The following is an 18,918-nucleotide window of genomic DNA, read 5'->3' as shown; positions in this document are numbered from 1 at the left end:
GTTTCCACTCTAAGATTAGGGTGCACAACATTTTCTGGGTTAACCAGCATTTTGGTCCCAAATTTCATCCCACAGCCATGTACTTTTCATTTTTATATTAATGGCTTTTTGGGGCTTGCTTTTCTACAAGTCTTTCTGTCAAAGAAATAGTCCTTGAATTCCTTCAACAAATACAATTTTAATGCGTCATGACATAGTTGAAAACTATAAAACTGAAAATGAACTACATGCGGGGCTTTGAAAACACATCACAAAGATAATCTAAAGAGCTCAGGAGTGTTGTGAAAGTATGTTTTTAATGTAAAAGAAATGCCTCCACTGAATAGTTCAGCGGGTATAATGTAGTGTTTGCTGGTGATGTAACTGAGAATATTTAGTAAGATATTAGTTGCCATTGCCATGCTGTTGTAAAAGCAAACTGCTTGGAATCAGTAAAATGAAGTTGGAATGTGCAGATGCTTTAAGGTCGATGTGTGTTTTCACGTGAGGGACAAATAAAAACAGGAGGGGGTAGAAAGACAGAGCGCGGTTGTAATGTTGTAAGTTACAACTCTGAACTTTGATGGACCCTGTGGCCTGGTCAGTGTGTTCACTCTTAGTGCCGCCCCCTTGATCTCTGACCCTTCACCCAATGACCTAACCAATGAGCCATTTCTTAAGCCACGCCCCCTTTATGAGCATGACTGACCCTGACCTCCAAACGAACCCGACTTTGCCCAACACTTCACACACACTACAATTAAAAGAGCAGTTAAGACCCTCTCTCACATTGTCAATAGGCAACACACCAAGTGACTTTCATTAGCATCGATTGCAGCCGTGGGACATGAAAAACAATCAGTGTTTTCCATGAAGCTCTCCTCAGGTCTCTTATAGGGAGACGCATGAAACAACATCTGTCTAATGGCTGTTTAAGGACAATAACAAAGTCTTTCACCTGATTGTAGCACAATCATTTTGTGAATTGGTGTTGTTTTCCAATTATTTACACATTCTGTGGCCATTTGCATGCCTGTCTAGCCAATGGAACACTGTTATATTTTAAAGTGTTAATCTGACCCCAGAGAACATAAAAAAAATCATCTTGTAATAAAAGTGAACCAAACAATGTTTGTTTGTACCAAAACTAATGTTATTCTATCAGCACAATATTTTGTGTCTTGTTGATGATTTGGATTTATTCACATAATTGGTGGCTGACTACAGGTATTTCTGATGAGTGAAAAAGTGGAAATTTTTTTAACAGAGATCCTTTTCCCAAAAAGACAAAATGTGGATTTATATTTATATATTTATATATATTTATATTTATATTCTTTGACATGCCTACTCAGCCAGTGCGAAAGTGGGAACATTTTAAATTTCAACCTAATCTGAGCCTTGATTCTCTAAAAACCAAACACACAAGTAAACAGAAAAGTGCACTTCTCAGAATATGATAGCCCAAACAACCTCTGTAATATTGTACTGGTGGTTTGGTGTTGTTTTCACGTTAGGAACATATTTATAACCATTTGCATGTGATCCATGCGATCTTTGCAAGTTTAAATGCTTTAAACTTGCAAACAAATCTTCCACCTGAAGTTAACTCTACAGTGTATTGATGCTTATGTGGTGTTGCTCCTAATTATTAACATATTAGGCTGTTAGATTAAATGTATACTCTTCTCCAAAAACATAGAAACAAATAAACAGAGAACACAATTATCACTTGCAATAACATGGATCAAAAATGCCTGTCTGCTGACTGTTTCAGGACAAAACCAAAATGTACCAAGCCTGACATTAACTCGGCAGAGTCATACTTGGTGGTTTGGTGTTCTCTTACAATACTTCACCATTTACAACTATTGTTTTTTGATGCTACAACTGTACAGAACGTTCACAAACTGCTATTAGTATAGTACTATGCAATATCCTCTACAGTTTGTTTAGATGACAATGACATCCAAGCAAAAATCCATGGTTTAAGAAGGCTGGCATGAATTGTTAAAATGCTGAAACCATAATCCAGAAAAATAATATTCTGATTTTAACATCTCTATCATATGTTTTACTGTATGCTATATCACAAGTTTCCAACCTGCAGTCCAGACCTCTACAAGTGGTTACAAGATAAACTGGAGAGATCTCAGGAGGACAAGAAAACACTGATGCAATACCAAGTTATGCATTTTGTTTCAGATTCCCTTCTAATCTTTAATCTTTTTGTGCAAGTAGAGGTTGTTTTGTCACAAGGCACAAAAAAGTTGGGCACCACTGTCTTAAACTGTGCTTTGCTCAGATGGCCCATTGTAAATCCAGAAAATGTTGAAGCAGGGATGTAGTAATCACTGATTCTAATGTATTCGTGCATGTTATTTAGGCAGACCAAACCAAGAGGGGGTTGGAGTTAAAGGGTTAACATAGCAGGGAGCCATTTGCATACTCTTTCAGCTTGTAGGAAAAGTGCAAAAAGCTTTAAAACTGCTAACCAAAACACTGCCCTTTCCCTCCAAAACAAACAAATAAACAAAAATGGCCTCCACTAAATCAATTCAAACTCTCCCTCAGATGTTTCACTCCATACACTTGGCATAAAGCCACCAGAGAGCATTAAAAACAACTGAATTAAACATCATTTTGCTTGAGGCAGCAAGCATGAAAACAAACTTGCCTTGAAATGACTTGGCAACAAAATCAGCTTGTATCACTTCCCATTTAAAAAATAAGAATTCAGGCATACATGTCTGAACAGTCTCTGCAACAAGTGCACATACAGAAATTTTAAAAAGTTAAATCACTTACAGGCCGGACATGGCAGCTCTGCAACTGCAACCCTTCCTCCCTGGCTCTCTTCCTCTCTGTCATTTTCTTGGTCTGTCTCTCTTTCACCTCCTCCTCTTCCTCCTACTCCTTCCTTTCTGTGTGTCTCCTCAGATACACTCGCCCTCTAGCCTTCTTTACCCTCTGTGCTGATTGGCCAGCACTGGACTGTGTGTGATTTAGTGGCTCCTTCACCTAACAGATGTTTAGGTGAACAACACACACATGGACAGAGAGTGGTGGTGTAGAGTTAGGCTATGTCTGGTAGCCCTAAAAGTGATGACAACATTCACACAATTCAGGTTTGTGTTTATGTATGCGTGTGTGAGGTGTGTACATGGGTTGAGGTCAAAGGTTAGGTAAGCCTCTGAGTTGACAAGGCAGTAGGAAGTGTTAGGGGTCAGGACCTCTCTCTCTCTCATACACACACACACAGACACACACACAGACACACACACACACACACACACACACACACACACACACACACACACACACACACACACACACACACACACACACACACACACACACACTGTGAAAGTTACACAGTTATACAGAGCTGCACTAACTTACTCTCTGGCCACTAATGGGCAGAAAAGCCCTACAGCAAGAAGGCCTGTTTGTTAAAGTTGATACAGTAGCATAGCATTACAAACCGGTGTCTATTTACGCAATGGAAATGGTACGTTTTTTTGTGTTTTTACAGATTACAGATATCAACATTTTGAGCAGTCGTAGCTACATTGTGACTAGTCTGAATTTTTATTCCAGGTGTCTATACTGTCATTCTGACCAGTCAAAGTTACGGATATCTGCAATTCGGTTTGTACTGGTTAAAATAATTGAAACGTCATTTTGACTAGTTCAAATTGTTGTGCCCATTGGGTATTGGTCCAGGAAAGTATTTACCCAGTGCTGGCAGAGGTAATGATGGCTGCTGTGATGGGTAAGTTTGTTAGAAAATGCAATGAACTAGGAAAAGCTCAGTAGCAAGGAGTTAGTAAAGAATAAGTGCTACATTCATCAGAGACTTGTGGTTGAAATTTACTTCAACTCTGAGTCCAGGATGCTCTGACGTGGCAGTAAAATGTCTGGTCATATGTAGTTCCGGTTGCAGTGCGTGGACTGTACATGTATACATATGGCCTATGTTAGAATGCCACAGTACGTCTGAAAAGCAAGCTGCCTCCGACTTGCCATAACTTCTTCTGTAGCTACACATATCTGCAATGTCAAAATTCTAATTACAGATATCTGTAAATACAGTTTGAATATACAGAAATCCAGCTTGAGCAATCTACGAAATCATTTTGACTAATCAAATTTTATCTAAGACTAACAAGACAAAATAGATACCATAAATTGAGAGGAAGTAAAGACATCTTGAACTTGAATTATGACTAGATATACTGTAGCTATCTGAAACTGGACTTACAAACCATACTTGTAGATAGAGTATTCTGGGATCTTTCTGCATGGAGTTTGCATGTTCACCCTGTGCAGCGTGGGTTTTCTCTGGCTTCCTCCCACAGTCTAAAAACATGCTGAGGTTAATTGTTGATTCTAAATTGTCCATAGGTGTGAATGTGAGTACGATTGTTTGTCTCTATGTGTTGCCCTGTGATAGACTCGACCTGTCTATTGTGTCCCCTGTCTTCACCCTGAGTCAGCTGGGATAGACTCCAGCCCCCCACAACCCTAATGAGGATTAAATGGTGTATAGAAAAGTGATGGATGGATGGATGGATGGATGGATGGATGGATGGATGGATGGATGGATGGATGCTGTACATCCGTGCATATGAACCCTGAACATTCACCATTTCACCCCTCTTTTTTTAACTGAAAAAGAACTTGAAAGCATTTTGTTAGATGTGCTCTTACACTGAAAAAAGTACATAAATAGTGATTCAACAAGTATCTGCTTCATTGCAGAAAACGTAAGAAACTACAAATTAAGGAACTTTTTTCGCCAGGTTAACAATTTTGTAGGTATGAGTGATCTCCGAGTTCAGCGTACAGTTCTGATATAACAGCCATGATTTACTTATACAGCAGATACGAAACAACATCATCAACAACAACATTCATTCCAAGTCATGTTTTTAGCTGGTGTGTCTTCTCTGTGTACTTCATGCAAAGGTGACTGAATAGGAGTGGATCATGTCGGAGTTGTAGCTAATAAATGTTGCCAAACAGTTGCTTTTACTTTAAATAGCCTACTGCAACGCAAAAAAGAGAGAAGCCATCAGATATGTAATAGATTCCATGTAGAAGTATAAATCAAGCTTACAGTGGTTTTAAGAAGGGTGATGATTATTTGTCAATTATTTTAATTGTTAAATGATGTAAAGCTGATGTAAACATGTATTTATGCATGTTTTAAAATATTCAAAACAATCAGCTTTGAGGGAAAATAATTCTACGCATTTGTTCTCAAGGCCTCAAGCACACAATTTTGGCATGAAACACTGAAAGTAAACTTGAACACATTTAAATTGCTCTTATTATGTCATATGAAAGTCATTATTGATACAATCTTATAACAGAAACTTCTGGAGGTCATGCATTTGACTGCATACCGCATTGAGAGAGTAGGGGTCAAAACAAGGTTATAGCTGAAAAGTGTGCAGCGTGCACCTCGTTAAATAAAATCAGCACGAGAGGAGGTTAACTGGTGTTAAAGGGACAAAGGAGGCATACTCTAATAAGAAGAGTATACGACACACCCACTCAGTATTTTTTCTTGGCTGCAGACATGAAATGAATCAGTGCCAGATTTTTTTTTTATCCCAACATGGAAACGACTTTGCAGAGTTACCAGGTTTCCTTCAGACAGCAGTGAGATGGGATCCTGATGGGAGTGCTAACAGCTGGATGCAGTTCAACTGACTGACAGAACACACACACACACACAAACACACACACACACCAGAAACCTGGAACTGATTAACCTCTGTCTCCATCACTGATTTCACCCCTTTCTGTCTTTCTGTCAAACACACACATGCATACATTTTTTCTGTTTTTCTTTCTCCTCTTCCCCTCCGTCCTTCACTTTGACAGTATCTACTTTTTCCTTTGCTTTACATCTCATTTAAATGTCTAAAATATTTTTATTTTCTTGCCTGCTTTCTGTCCTTCTACATCCAGTCCCCCTTTTTTACTCACTCCTCCCTTTCTTTATTGAATCGCTCTCTTCTTGTTTTCTTTTTCTTTTCCTCATTCAGCTCGAAATTTTAATGTTACTCTGGCTCCGGACCTAAATTTTGGTCATCACATCAAATCAAGAACAAAATCTGCTTTCTGTCACCCTAAAATATCATAAAGGGTCAGAGACTGATGTCAAATCATATGATCTAAAGAAACGTGCACAAACTTTTTCTCTAGCAGGCTGGAGATGATAGACTGTTTACAGGGTAAACAGGTATAAAATGTGCTACATAGATGAATTTGCCTTGTCTGGCCACAATGTGTAGCATTTTTCTTTTTATTTCTCATCTTAAGTTCTTCATTCAATGTGAAATTTAGTACTATATTTCACCAGTACAATATTCTGAGCTGTAGTTCAGAATTAGTAGTTACATTTACATAAAAACAGAGGATATGCTTATAGTCACACATACCAAAGAGACAGTTCACCTCTGATAGGTATAATAAGCTTTTCATGATCTTAAGCTGTGATCATACTGCAGTGTGGATGTGCATACAGACAGATGTAGACATTCACAGACACATAGTTGTTGTCATTATACCCCTTTTCTAGTTTGTGGAAGTCTGTTTTGAAGGTTCCATTACATACAACCAGTAGGTCATATTTATACATTCTTCGTATATGTAACTGCTGACCATGCAGACTATTGCCCTTGTAGCATAGTCGCTGTGTGACACCAATGTTGGGCTGCACACAAACGTGTGTGGAGGGTCCATGCAGACTCTTGTGGACTTAGAGAGATGATAAACTTCACATGACACGGACAGTCACATATCCAGACAAGTATAACACCCTTAGATAGGAAAAAAAGGTCTACAATAAAAACTACAATAAAACACTGCTTGAACATCCAATAATTTAAAAATAAAAAAATTACTCCAACTCTGAGTCCATTTTATACCCATTTTTAACAAGTTAATACAAGTCTCGCAAGTTTGCAGAATATGTATTTCAGGTTTCATCTCAATATCCTGCATAGATAAGTACTTCTGCCATGCCTTTAATATGCCTGGTTTTAGCCCTGTTACAAACAAGCTGCCTCAGTATCTGCAGCTTTAAATCCAACTAAGCTGCTGCTGCCTACACTCGTTTTAGGAAGAAGCCCACAGGGACACCTCTGGTCTTGTTCAGAGACATGCTGTCTGATATGGACAAAATTAAATAAATGAGAGGATGGTCTTTCCTCACATTTGCTGGGTCTCACAACACACTGGGGAGGCTTTATGTTTTAAAAAAAAAAAGAATTTTCATAGTATGGCCCCTTTGATATAATAAGCATATATATTTTTGTTACATTATTTTATGATATTACATAGGACTTTTCGTCAACTATGACTTTGTAATGAAGTATTAAGATTATTAAGAAGGTCTGAATACTCCCACCTCTGCCCTCACCTCCTTCCTTTTATGTTTTATGGTTTTGCTTCTTTGCTCCTATTTTTCTCTCAGCTTTCTATATTTTAACTTTAATTCCTCCTTGTTTTTCGTATGTCAACACAGATGTTTTTCTTTCTTTCTTTTAAGTAGACTAAAGTTGTGAGAAGACGTTTCCTTTTAGTCTCAATTCCTTCCACTAACCTCAAGTAAAACACACATCACATAGGGTTTGAGAGTTGGTGATGAGTCAGAAAGTGAGAAGATAATGCTGAAACAAAGTCCCACATGCTCTGCCCCTGTCTCTTTCTCTCTCTCCATCTGTCACATGCACATGCAACAGTTTGCAGTCTGAAGACAAGCTGGTACCAGTTTGACCAACTGTATGTGTGTTCACATATGCTTCAGGCCAGCGTGTATGTAGATTTGTTGTTGGTTACATGTCACAGATTATTTATGCGTTCTAAACGCATTCTTTTTGCTGTTCTCATGTGAACTCCTGTCACGTCTGACAGATTTTAAGGCTTGTGCCAATCAAACGCTGACTGCAGTAAAACAAGTTCAAACAAGAGAAAGGGGAAACTGTAGCTGCATGTGGTTTCTGCCTGAGCTCTCAGTCTATCAACCTCTCTCACTTCCTCTCACACACTCTTGCATTTTTCTTTCACAAGCTCTAACATCTCTGTGTGTGTCAGTCAGCCTGAATGACTTTCTCCTTTCATGGCCACACACACACACACACACACACACACAGACAGACACACACATCCTGTCTCTTTCAGACAGGATTTCAGGTCCATCCTCATACACACACTTTTTGCATCTACTGATCATCTACTCATTCACATTACCTCTCTCAACAGCACAGCAGTACAATATTCACTCCGGTGAGGAATTTTGTCCTCAGTCCACTAGTGTCAGATATCAACATTTCACACAAACATGTGAGACAATCTTTTTGGTACACATCTATGATAATATAAAACTGCAATGTGAAGTAGTTAAACCGGTGGCAACTGATTATTTGGCTACTTGAGGGAAACAGAAATTAGTTATATTCATTATAAGATTGTCACATTCTAAACTGACATGACAACCTTATTAGCAAGCAGTTAAATATTAAACAGCCAGCAGTTATAAAGCCCCCTGGAAGATTGAGGTCCAATATTTATCTTCTTTAAGCTCTGTTTTGGTTTCCACCACCTCCCGAGGGAAATATCTGTTTCTTTATCAGCCAAATATCTCACTAACTTGTTAGTTGTTAATTTTATCCATCTCTGTGTAGCCTGCCTGCCTAAAACCAAGCAGCTGGTTTTTAGAGTTTTTGTGCTAAAGACAGCTGTGTGCTGCAGCTGGAAGAATAGGAGGAAAGTGAGAGCAGTGATTTGATCCAAAACAGTAAATTAAACATTAAGCTTTAAAAATGCTAGAAAGCTTTGCACCATTGAGGGAAACTGCTGAATACGGTGATCACCACTATGGACAAGCAGCCATGGGATCCCACAGAAACATAAAAATACTAAGTGTAACAACTTAAAATAAAGGAATAAAAAGTGTTGTTTTGTTATGTTTTCCTAACACAAACAGAAACTAGTTGCACTAGCTGAAGCAGCACAATGTGTCACAGTAGGTCAACTTTAACTTTAACTCTAAGCGCTGCAATTAAAAATAGAAATTATGACTTGGATACAATAATATAGTTTAGTGAGGACAGTAAATTTATAAATGACTAAAATCTATTTCGTCCTTTAAAGATGTTAAGTCCCATCAACATCACATAAATATTACAATTAGCCATCAAAATACACACATGTAATGACAAATTCCAATTTATGTTTATATAACTGATAATCAATATATTAATATAACTTAAGAAATTAACTTGTTGGTCTCATTGGTATTCATGGCGTTGGCTAACATACAAGCAGAAAAATCAGAACAGATATCCAAAAGTAATGTCAAATGGAAGCATTAAGCTTCAACCACTTCATTTACTCCATGCCAACCTCACCTAGACTACTAAAATGAGCCTACCTAAACTTTTTAACTTCAAACGTCAACAATTTTAGAATTTTCATGGTTCAGAGGTGTTTGTAGAAGGGATACTTGATAGAGCTGTGAGGGTGCATTGGACAAAAAAAAAGTAAGGTCGCCACCGTTTTAGCACCAATGTCAATGTTGCTTCAGAATAATGTCTGTCAAAATCAACCAAAGACAAAATCTCTTTGAGAAGCAAATAGCACATGAAAAACCTTTGCAGATACAGAAAAGGAAAACCCCATTTTCACTTTCAGCAGCACTACATTATGTCAAGTGCCGGGTAAATTTCACTGCAAAAAGCCAGTGACATTGACAGAGTACAGGTCATCTTCCACAAGCCAAATGTGAGTCTGTATAGAGAGGAAGTCCACGCCCCTCCAGTGTAAACAAACAAGCTGTACAGAGCAGATGAGGGCAGGCAGGACGACTGCACACACAAGTGTGTGATGAAGATCGAACAAAAACGAAAATATGAATGAGGTGATGACAGGTTAAACCTTGACAAAAATATTTCCAGATGCCACTTTTTTGACACAAAACAGTCCACCGCATGCTGAAGAAATGTTCTAACAATGATTGCAAATGGCAAACATTGGCTAAACAGGCCAGAACCAGATGAAAGGACAAAACCTGCTCTAAAATTAGGTTCTGTCATGTCAAATGTTTAATTAAATGTAATGAGGTTGTTACTGTATTATTTTTTTAATCCATTGAAGGTAATTTAATGCCTGCTTTATAGTTAATAATACCCTAATAACAGTTATTAGGTTAACTACTATCAGTTTATGGATGCTTAGCATTTCCCAGCAGCCCAAATTGTGATACAAGAACATCAGTAATAATTTACTTCCCCTATTTAACATCTGGAAGCAGCATATGCCTTTATGTAACACATTGCAGTCAGCAGAGATGAAGACTTGTTCAAAGTATTTGTTAATGAACAGTATATGCCAGCAATTACTTGTCCAACATTATTTTGTAGTACTTTAGAACACCTGTGTTTTACTGTGTTGTTATTCATTATCTGTTTCTATCATAGACTGTATATAAAGATGGAGGAACCCATCCATAATATTCCTTAGCTGCAGTTTTAAAGCTCAGTGCAACTGGTCTAGCCTCACCATCTAGACAGAGCCTGATTCCTCCTAAATTCCAACTAATCCAAAAGTGAGCAATGAAATGAAGAATGAGCTGAGGAGGGTCATGCAAACATCTCTGGGCCATTGACTGTCCTGCAGCAGCACCAACATGTCACTGAAAGCAGCCACGCCCTTCATCATGCATAACTTGAAGCCTTAATACAATATAAACAGGTGACTTACATAAAAATGTACCCCCCAGTACAGCTGTCATACAAAGGGGTGAAAAATGCTTTTTGCACCAGGCTATACATATTTGTTTCTGCAGCAAAGCTGCATATTGCAACATAGGTGTCGATAAGGAATGACTCACTTTAGGAGCCAGGTTCAAGTGGTTTTTGTACTGGCTTAATTTTTCAGCCTTGGAGGTTTCTACTTAGTTTCTGCACAAGCTTCAACTTATAGGTGCCCGCAGGAGGAGCAATAGTTGTTAACCAATACAATAATAAATACATCTGCTTACAACACACAACCCTACAGAGCGCTGCATAAACCTTTAATACTATAAATATTTGTACACTGTACTAAAGAGGGAACATGGAAGCTGAAGAAATTAGTACAAGAGTTTATTTCTCAGCATTGTTGACCAAATTAAATGCAAGACATTTTTAATACCACAAAAAATATAATTTAATATAATTTTCAGTGTGAAACCAGTGGAGAGATGATGAAAAAACAATCCCTCAAGACTTTAGGAGTAGAGCCTCTGTGTTAACATTTCCTATTTTAAAGTCATCAAGAGGCCAAACCATCATAAAGACAGGGAAAACAACCTCAAAGAAAAAAAAAGTGTCCATGGGTCCAACAGCAGAGTTGGAGCTCCTTTTATGCATATAACAATGAGCCTAGTGTCTTTTCTAATAATATGTTAATTTAAGGTTTTGATGAGCATGTTAGCATCTAACAGCTGGAAAGGGAAAATATATACTTTCTAAATAAATTTAGAGCTATAATACCATTTTGGGCTCTTCTAATTAAAATACTTTTTTAAGACTTTTCAAGAGCTGCAGATACTGCAACTGTGTTTTATATGCGTGGGAGTATTGAGTTTATTCAGCAAACACACATGTAATAGATTATGTGAATGCAAAATATGTACAGCATTTGTGTTTTGAATTCAAGTTCTGACCTCGTTGATCCCCACAAGGAAACATTAAGTTCAACACAGCAGGGAGTGGCAAGTGATGAAAACAACTTTCCCCTTAGGGAAACCTGGGCTCAGAGCCTACAGGTGCATGCCAGGTGGAGGTGTAGCCATTCCAGTGCTATAAGAACAGCAGCAGAAGTGGCAGTGAGTGATAGCACAGCTTTCAGGTGGGAGGACTGGTAGCAGGCATGCAGCAAAGAATGAGCAGAGTGTGGACAGCTTAAGCAGATTAAGTAGGATGTGAGAGTTTTCCATGTGAGTGAGGCAGTGGACTCAAGGTGGCTGCTGAACTAGCTAGCAGTCCTTGCTTTTATTTTTTAAATAGGACAAAAAAAATCTTTGGAATTTTTAGGACTGTTCTTTCCTTTTATTTGAGTAGAATGAACATTTAACAGAAACATCACAAACTGAGTTAATATGCTTGACATATGAAATGAAACTGTAACTTGTGATAACACTCATAGTGATACCCAGTCCAGCGGCAGTTAAGGCTGATTTAAATTTCTCAAGGGGATTTCCCCTTCACTTGACAGCTCAGCACAGCACAAAGCAAACCACACTTCATTTCTACTGTAGTTTGGCTCCTTTAGAGGGCAAAGCGTCTATCTATAAAACCAGTTCAAAAGCTTATAAATCTTCGCAGCCAGTCAATTAAACATTTGCAGTATGTAGGACAAGGACATTCCAAAATTAAAAAAAATCTTCCTAATTAGTCAGATTACTCTAATTTAGGGGCACTGAGAAGCATATTTATTCTGATTGGGCACCTCAAAGAAATTTGAGTTTTGCTATAAATTCACACAGACAGAGACCTGTTTGTCTCCCACCTCCATCTTCCAGCGGCTGAGCCATTCTTCTCTCTGCCTCCTGCTGATGTAGTACGGATCTCCAGCTTGGAAAGTCACTCTGGGGACTGGCCTCCTCCGCAGCCTCCCAGTCTCACCCTGCACATACACACAAAACGTGTTATGTTCCTATGTACAATATGAGAATGCTTAGCTTAATTTTTGGATGCAGAGAACAAGTAGAAGTGGAGTAGCAACTGGTTTCCTCACCTCTCTGGGGGAGTCGCAGTTTCTGTCGTCTGGCTCGTCTGCAGGAGAAGGAAAGTTACAGGAAATGGCTCATTTGTACAGATTTAACAAGAGGCTTAATGAGGAGGTAAAGTCATGGTTTTCATCACTTTGCCACAGCATCCATATTTAAAGTCAAACTGCTCTCTGCAATCTGGAAATTATTTAGCCGTTACCCTTTCTGGTAAACTGACACGTTTTCTGAGAGGCCTGTGGGTAAATAATTTTGAAAGTTATGTTGTAAATACTGTTTTAAGATTAAAAGTAGAAAACTAGATAGATAATAGAAACTTTTCTCACGAATAAAGTTCAATCAAAGGTACACAAGTATATATGGGCGAAGCAACATTATTTGAAATAATATGACTGCAATAAATCTATACCCTTATTGCTCTCTGGTGGCTCGAGTTTCCGACGGCCACGCTTCTTGCGAGGAGAGGGTGAGGGCTCCGGCTCCTCAGGTGGAGTTGGGGGGGCGTTTGCACATGGGTCAGAGGTCGCCATCTCCTGGGAAACAGAAAGAGCACAGTCCAGGTCTGAGAAAACTGCTACTCACCCTTGTCTAGACCCATCTAAGCGTTCCATAGACATAATAATTACGAACACATATACAGGATTTATACACACACATCACACACATGCACACAGTCAAAGAGCTACTGCAATACCTGAACATACCTATGAGTCTACCCTTGTTAGTACAGTACTGAGCAGGTACATCTAGCAGTGTGTCTGCACGCGTGCGCGCACACACACACACACACACACACACACTTGGTAGATGAGAAGGGGAGCAGCATTTATGCTATTAACAGCTTTGATGATTAACAAGCACATGTAAGGGGGAACTCACGTTAAATGCAGCTAAATGTTCACAACATTACATGTAAAATAAACTCAAAATTAGCTATGTTTTGAAAGTTATATGTTTCAATGAAATGAATGTATGTAAATGCATAATATCAAGATGACTACATGCAAAGAACCTCCTGTCTCTAATTCAGTGGCTGAGCATCATTAATAATAAACTCTGTATAGCTCTGAAAGACAAGCATGGTTTGTATATGTGTGTGTGTGTGTGTGTGTGTGTGTGTGTGTGTGTGCTGCTAACAGATTTTATAGATGGGTAGTTAAAATGCAGAGACCAGGGGTGAATGTCGAGCTCAAAGGCTACACTAACGCTAGCTTGCGCTAACAAGCCCACAAAGGCTGTAATGAGCAGCTGAAGAGGCCTGTAAAAGGCAGAGAACAGAAAAGGTGACCAAAAGGGCCTCAGGACAAACTGAACTACACAGCACACACTTTTAACGCTGATACTCAAACACAAGGTTTTGATAAAAGGGGACATTTTTGGTGGTACAAAGCCTTATAGTGCCTCAAATATCCCATCTAAAGGCCAAAATGTAATATTTTGCATTAATTTGTGCTGTTGTCCTTTTGTAAAGTAACTGAAAAAAGTTAATTGCATATATAGGGCCACCTTTTTCCTGTTGCATTAACCAGGTTCTAAAAGTTAAGGCAGGTTGAAACACTAAAAGGCAGCAGGGTTTTTGTGTCTCTGCATTTAGATGACAGTATGGCCCTTGTTTCATAGTGGCAGTACACAGTTCGGCTCAGAACTGAAGCTTTCCATCCATCCATTATCTATACACCACTTAATCCTCATTACGGTCGGGTGGAGGCGAGGGTGTGTGTGTGTGTGTGTGTGTGTGTGTGTGTGTGTTTGTGTGGGAGGTGTGGAGGGTGGGTGGGGGGAGCTGCCTATCCCAGCCAACTTAGAGCGAAGGAAGGGGACACCCTGGACAGGTCGCCAGTCTATCGCAGGGCTACATATACAGACAGACAATCACACTTGCATTCACACCGACGGACAATTTAGAGTTACCAATTAACCTGAGCGTGTTGTTGGACTGTGGGAGGAAGAACTGAAGCTTTGAAAACCAAAAATGTTTTAAATAAGTAGAGAATTACTAATAATTGTTTATGAACTCTCATTAAAAAAAACTAGCTTAGCAAAAGAAGCTAATATTTTGTAACAGACATTGTGGAAATAACTGAATAAATGAAAATGATGCGACTTGAATTGAAAATGGGAATATATTTCTGATTATTGCATTCAATGGACTTCATAAACTGCAGCAAATACAACACATTCAAACTAAATAAATAAAAGCAATCAACTTAATTCAACCACTTGAGTCAAGTGGCTGAAATCAGTGTAAAACTTGCTATGTAAAAATCAAGCATGTGTATATTAAAAACACACATTGTGGACAACTAATAATTAATTAGCTCACATGAATTTTAAAAATGTGCAAAAAATAATCATGGTATAAAATAATTCAGACAAGATTACAATGTTTCTAAAATAAAAAAAGAGTGCACCAGTGTCTATCCTGTGCACATGCAGCACCATCACGTGTTCATGACATGAGCACGTGGACTTTACATTTATCATTTCAATCCCAAAACGAAATTAAAGCTGCATTAAGCAATCAAGACAACACTACATTACTTCCTACAGCTATCTTTTAAGCAAACAACTGACTACTTACACATTCAGCAGAAACAGAGGAATCTGGACTTGCAGTCATCTTTTTGGTCACATGTAGAATGTAAATTCATTTCAGCCCTGGTTTGGTCCACAGAAAAGTATCTGGATGTCTTTGGAATGCTATGTGTTCGACGTTCTTCCGCCTCTCCGTTATTTAGCGCTAAACAGGAAGTGTACAGCCGGCTTGAGTGAACTGGTTATAGACTTCCTTTTGTGAGAGAAGGTCTGTTGATTGAGTTTCATTTGGGCCGGTGAACCAAAACTACCTCCTCAATGCGGCTGCTGACTGTTGTGTTGATTCACGTTACAGGCAGTTATTTGATTCAGTATGACTATCACAGGATATTGCTTAATGCAGCTTTCAAGTTGTACTAAGAGAATTGAGCTTGAAGACAGAGACAGATATGACCAAACACACACAAATGAGTCCAATGTGCATCACAACATAAGATGTTTTTTTACAGATATATAATTCACACTGTACCTCCAACGTGTCCACTGGTGGTTCATGTTGTTTTTCAGTGTTTTACACAACTGATCACTGACCTGCACTTCCTCTTTTCTCAGAATCTAATGTTGCCTTGATCTTGAAGGACAGACAGTGTGGAAAGTACCTGACTTTACTGTGCAGCTGACAGACTATAACCAGTGTAATTCTAATGAAGGGCTGTTTTTAAATAGATGAAACCCAGGGTGAGCAGAGAACAGGATGTGGCAAACAATAAAACAATAGTGCCTCAAAAATAACAAAATAAGCTATTATATCAACCTAATATAGCAAATAAATACATGCAAGTTGTGTCTGTTTCTAAATGTAGAATTGAAGTAGCTGTGTAAACTGCAATGTTATTTAAACTGTAGCACACATAACCACATGAGCTGTGTGCAGATGGACTAAAATGTGCTGTAGCTGTTCCCATCATCAGTGTGACAAATGGAGACAACACATATGTGCAGAAATGTGTGCACAGTGGGTACTTTTTATTTTACTCATTATTAATTGCTCCTGTGCATGTAACGATTGGAGAACTGCCTGAACTGTCACATCAGTGTCAGTCGGAAAAGTAACATCACAGATTCTGGCGGAAGAGTAATGTCAACTTCTTCAACATCTACATTTTCATTGCTTGCTTCATTTTTGATAGCAACACTTGCTATTAATAGGAATAGCTCTTGTGGCCACACTGGCCACAAGAGCTATTCCTATCTGCCAGATTAACTGAACAACCAAACCTAACAACTAGGGAAAAAATCCCAGATGTGTTGACTCCTAAAGAATTTACTGTTAAATTGTTCTTAATAATGATTATCTTCAACATTTCCTTTACTATGAAGATGCAATTATCTTCATAATAAAAAGATAAAAGTAAGGCATATGTACTCTATACAGTCACCTCAGTTGCCACTTTATTAGGTATACTACACTAAACTAAAACTAATGTAGTCTAGGACAGCAGCCTGGTAATAAATGTCAATAAACTGTTATACTTACACGTGGACAACATTTGATTTTTAACAATTATGATTCTGCTCATCAGTTTTGGTTCTAAGCAGTTCTTGATTTCAGTTATTTTGTGAAAAGGTGATTAAGGTTACTACAAAAGTAAATTCCTGCCTTTACAGTAGTCTATGAGTGATAATCGAATGATTTATAGTAACAGTCACAAGAGGCATTTTTTTGCATTTTTACCTCTAATACCACAGTACCTTTTCCTAAATATACTTGCTCATCCCCTATAAGAAATGATGATACTGACTAGTGGGTTTGTTATGTGAAGTGAGTCTCTGCTGGTGTGTGAGAGAAGCAGCAGCATGTTGCTGTGGTCACAGCAAACTGTTGCCTCAGCAAACTTCCTGATCCCTTTACAGTCAGATTTTTGGAGACAGTTGCAAGTTGGAACTCAGCCCTTATTCCACTGAAAGTGTATTACAGGTGATTGTTTTCATTGTGAGTTAATCTGACAATTATTGTCTCAATGAATTGTTTTGTCTATAACATGTCAGAAAATACTGAGATCATCAGCTCAGATTATAATCATGTAAAACAAAGAAATGCATCAAATTCTCATTTCTTTAAAAAGCCAGAAACATCAAGTATTTGCTTAAAAATGACTAATTTATTGTTCAAAGAGTTGCTCAAGTAATCCATCAATCTAGCAGTTGCTCTTCTCTCTATCATTTTGTCCACTCTATTTGAATCGGTGTGTGGCAACAACACTTTTTTTGTAAAACACAATGATGTCACTGCGCAAATAGTTATGGACCTGACCAAATTTTTGCAACAATTGTAAATACACAGATTAAGGGAGTAACTTCATGTAACTTTGGCAATGTTTTTGCAGGATTAACCTGAGTATAGACCAGATGTGATATCAGTTTTATCTGTGTGGTTCTCAACACAACAGAAATATTTTAATTAATTAAAACGGGACCATAACAGAAGCATTGTTGCTTTCACAGCTAGCTGCAGCCTAAAATCAGTTTGATTTCTGGCCCAAGAAAGTCATTTCTTATTCACAAGCCACAAGTCATGGCACTTTTAGTCAGACACTGCAACCATAATTTTTCCACAATCTCTCTGTAACTTTTGTGGTTTGGACACAGATCAGTAAACACCTAAAGAAACCAGAGTAAGCTGCAAGATGTGCCAAAAGCAAATGGAAGACTCTGGTTATCAAGTCATGCTTACACTAAGTGAAGACCCAGGCAATTTTAATAATTATAGTTCAGCTTTACTCTGGATTACATCCACCTACGAGTGTGCATGCAAAGTTTCATTATTTATATCAGTTGACATCACAACTGACTGTGGCTGTGATAGGATTTTACTGTAAAAGCACTATTTAAACGTTGGGAAATAATCCAGTATATCTCTGTAGTCCTAGTGCAAACTTCTTCTGGAGTAAAACACACTCATGCATTATAACCCAGCAGCTGCTCCACACATGGTACCAGTAGAGAGAGAGAACTGAGAGAGAAATGAGGGAGGAAATAGGAGGAGGCCGACACTTACCTTAACTTTAAAAAAAAAAAAAAAAGCAGCCAGAAGAACTAAGAAGCAAAGAGTGTGAAAGGAAAAAGAAAGAAGGTGGAGGTTTGAAGGACCAAGAAGCTAATCTAATCATCCACGAAACCATAATCATTATTGTATTAATACGTGTACAGGCAAGAATGTTTGTGTGTGTGACTACTTGTGATAGAGGAGAAGGAGAGAACAAGAAGAAAGTGAGGCTGTTTCCTTCTTTCTCTGCTCTCTATAGTTAGTGTCACTGACAGCTCCACCCTGAAGCTCCACACAATAACTCTATTCCTGGATACACTCCACTACGTGTGTGTGTGTGTGTGTGTGTGTGTGTGTGTGTGTGTGTGTGTGTGTGTGTGTGTGTGTGTGTGTGTGTGTGTGTGTGTGTGTGTGTGTGTGTGACAGGACCCACATTAATCCTGCCCGCCTTGTCAGAGCTCAGACATCAAAGCATGATCAGACCTGCTCTCCTGCACACATGAATGCACCCATGCATGGATAGTACGCACTCTCTCACAGCAGTTCACTTGGTATTCCTTCTGTCTGG

General features: G+C 38.5%; 1 protein-coding gene across 6 annotated transcripts in view; it reads right to left on the bottom strand.

The window, feature by feature from the left end:
* The window catches only part of LOC111588989 (DNA (cytosine-5)-methyltransferase 3A-like), a 78,184-nt gene that overhangs the window by 35,413 nt on the left and 23,853 nt on the right, over positions 1-18,918 (bottom strand). For 4 of the 6 annotated variants that reach the window (XM_023299659.3, XM_035943630.2, XM_023299660.3 and 1 more), the window contains exons 4-6: positions 13,179-13,302; positions 12,778-12,815; positions 12,550-12,666 (exon numbers count right to left, since the gene is read on the bottom strand). The exons of 1 other annotated variant lie outside the window; for it this stretch is intronic. In XM_023299659.3, coding sequence (XP_023155427.1) covers positions 12,550-12,666; positions 12,778-12,815; positions 13,179-13,302 — 279 coding nt within the window. Of the gene's footprint in view, positions 1-12,549; positions 12,667-12,777; positions 12,816-13,178; positions 13,303-15,350; positions 15,509-18,918 lie in introns of those variants that run through there. One more of the 6 variants, XM_023299661.3, reaches the window with a different exon arrangement.

Source organism: Amphiprion ocellaris, chromosome 12, assembly GCF_022539595.1.
Source record: "Amphiprion ocellaris isolate individual 3 ecotype Okinawa chromosome 12, ASM2253959v1, whole genome shotgun sequence".
In the NCBI taxonomy this organism is placed as follows: domain Eukaryota; kingdom Metazoa; phylum Chordata; class Actinopteri; family Pomacentridae; genus Amphiprion; species Amphiprion ocellaris.
This window is presented reverse-complemented; position numbering and strand designations above follow the sequence as displayed.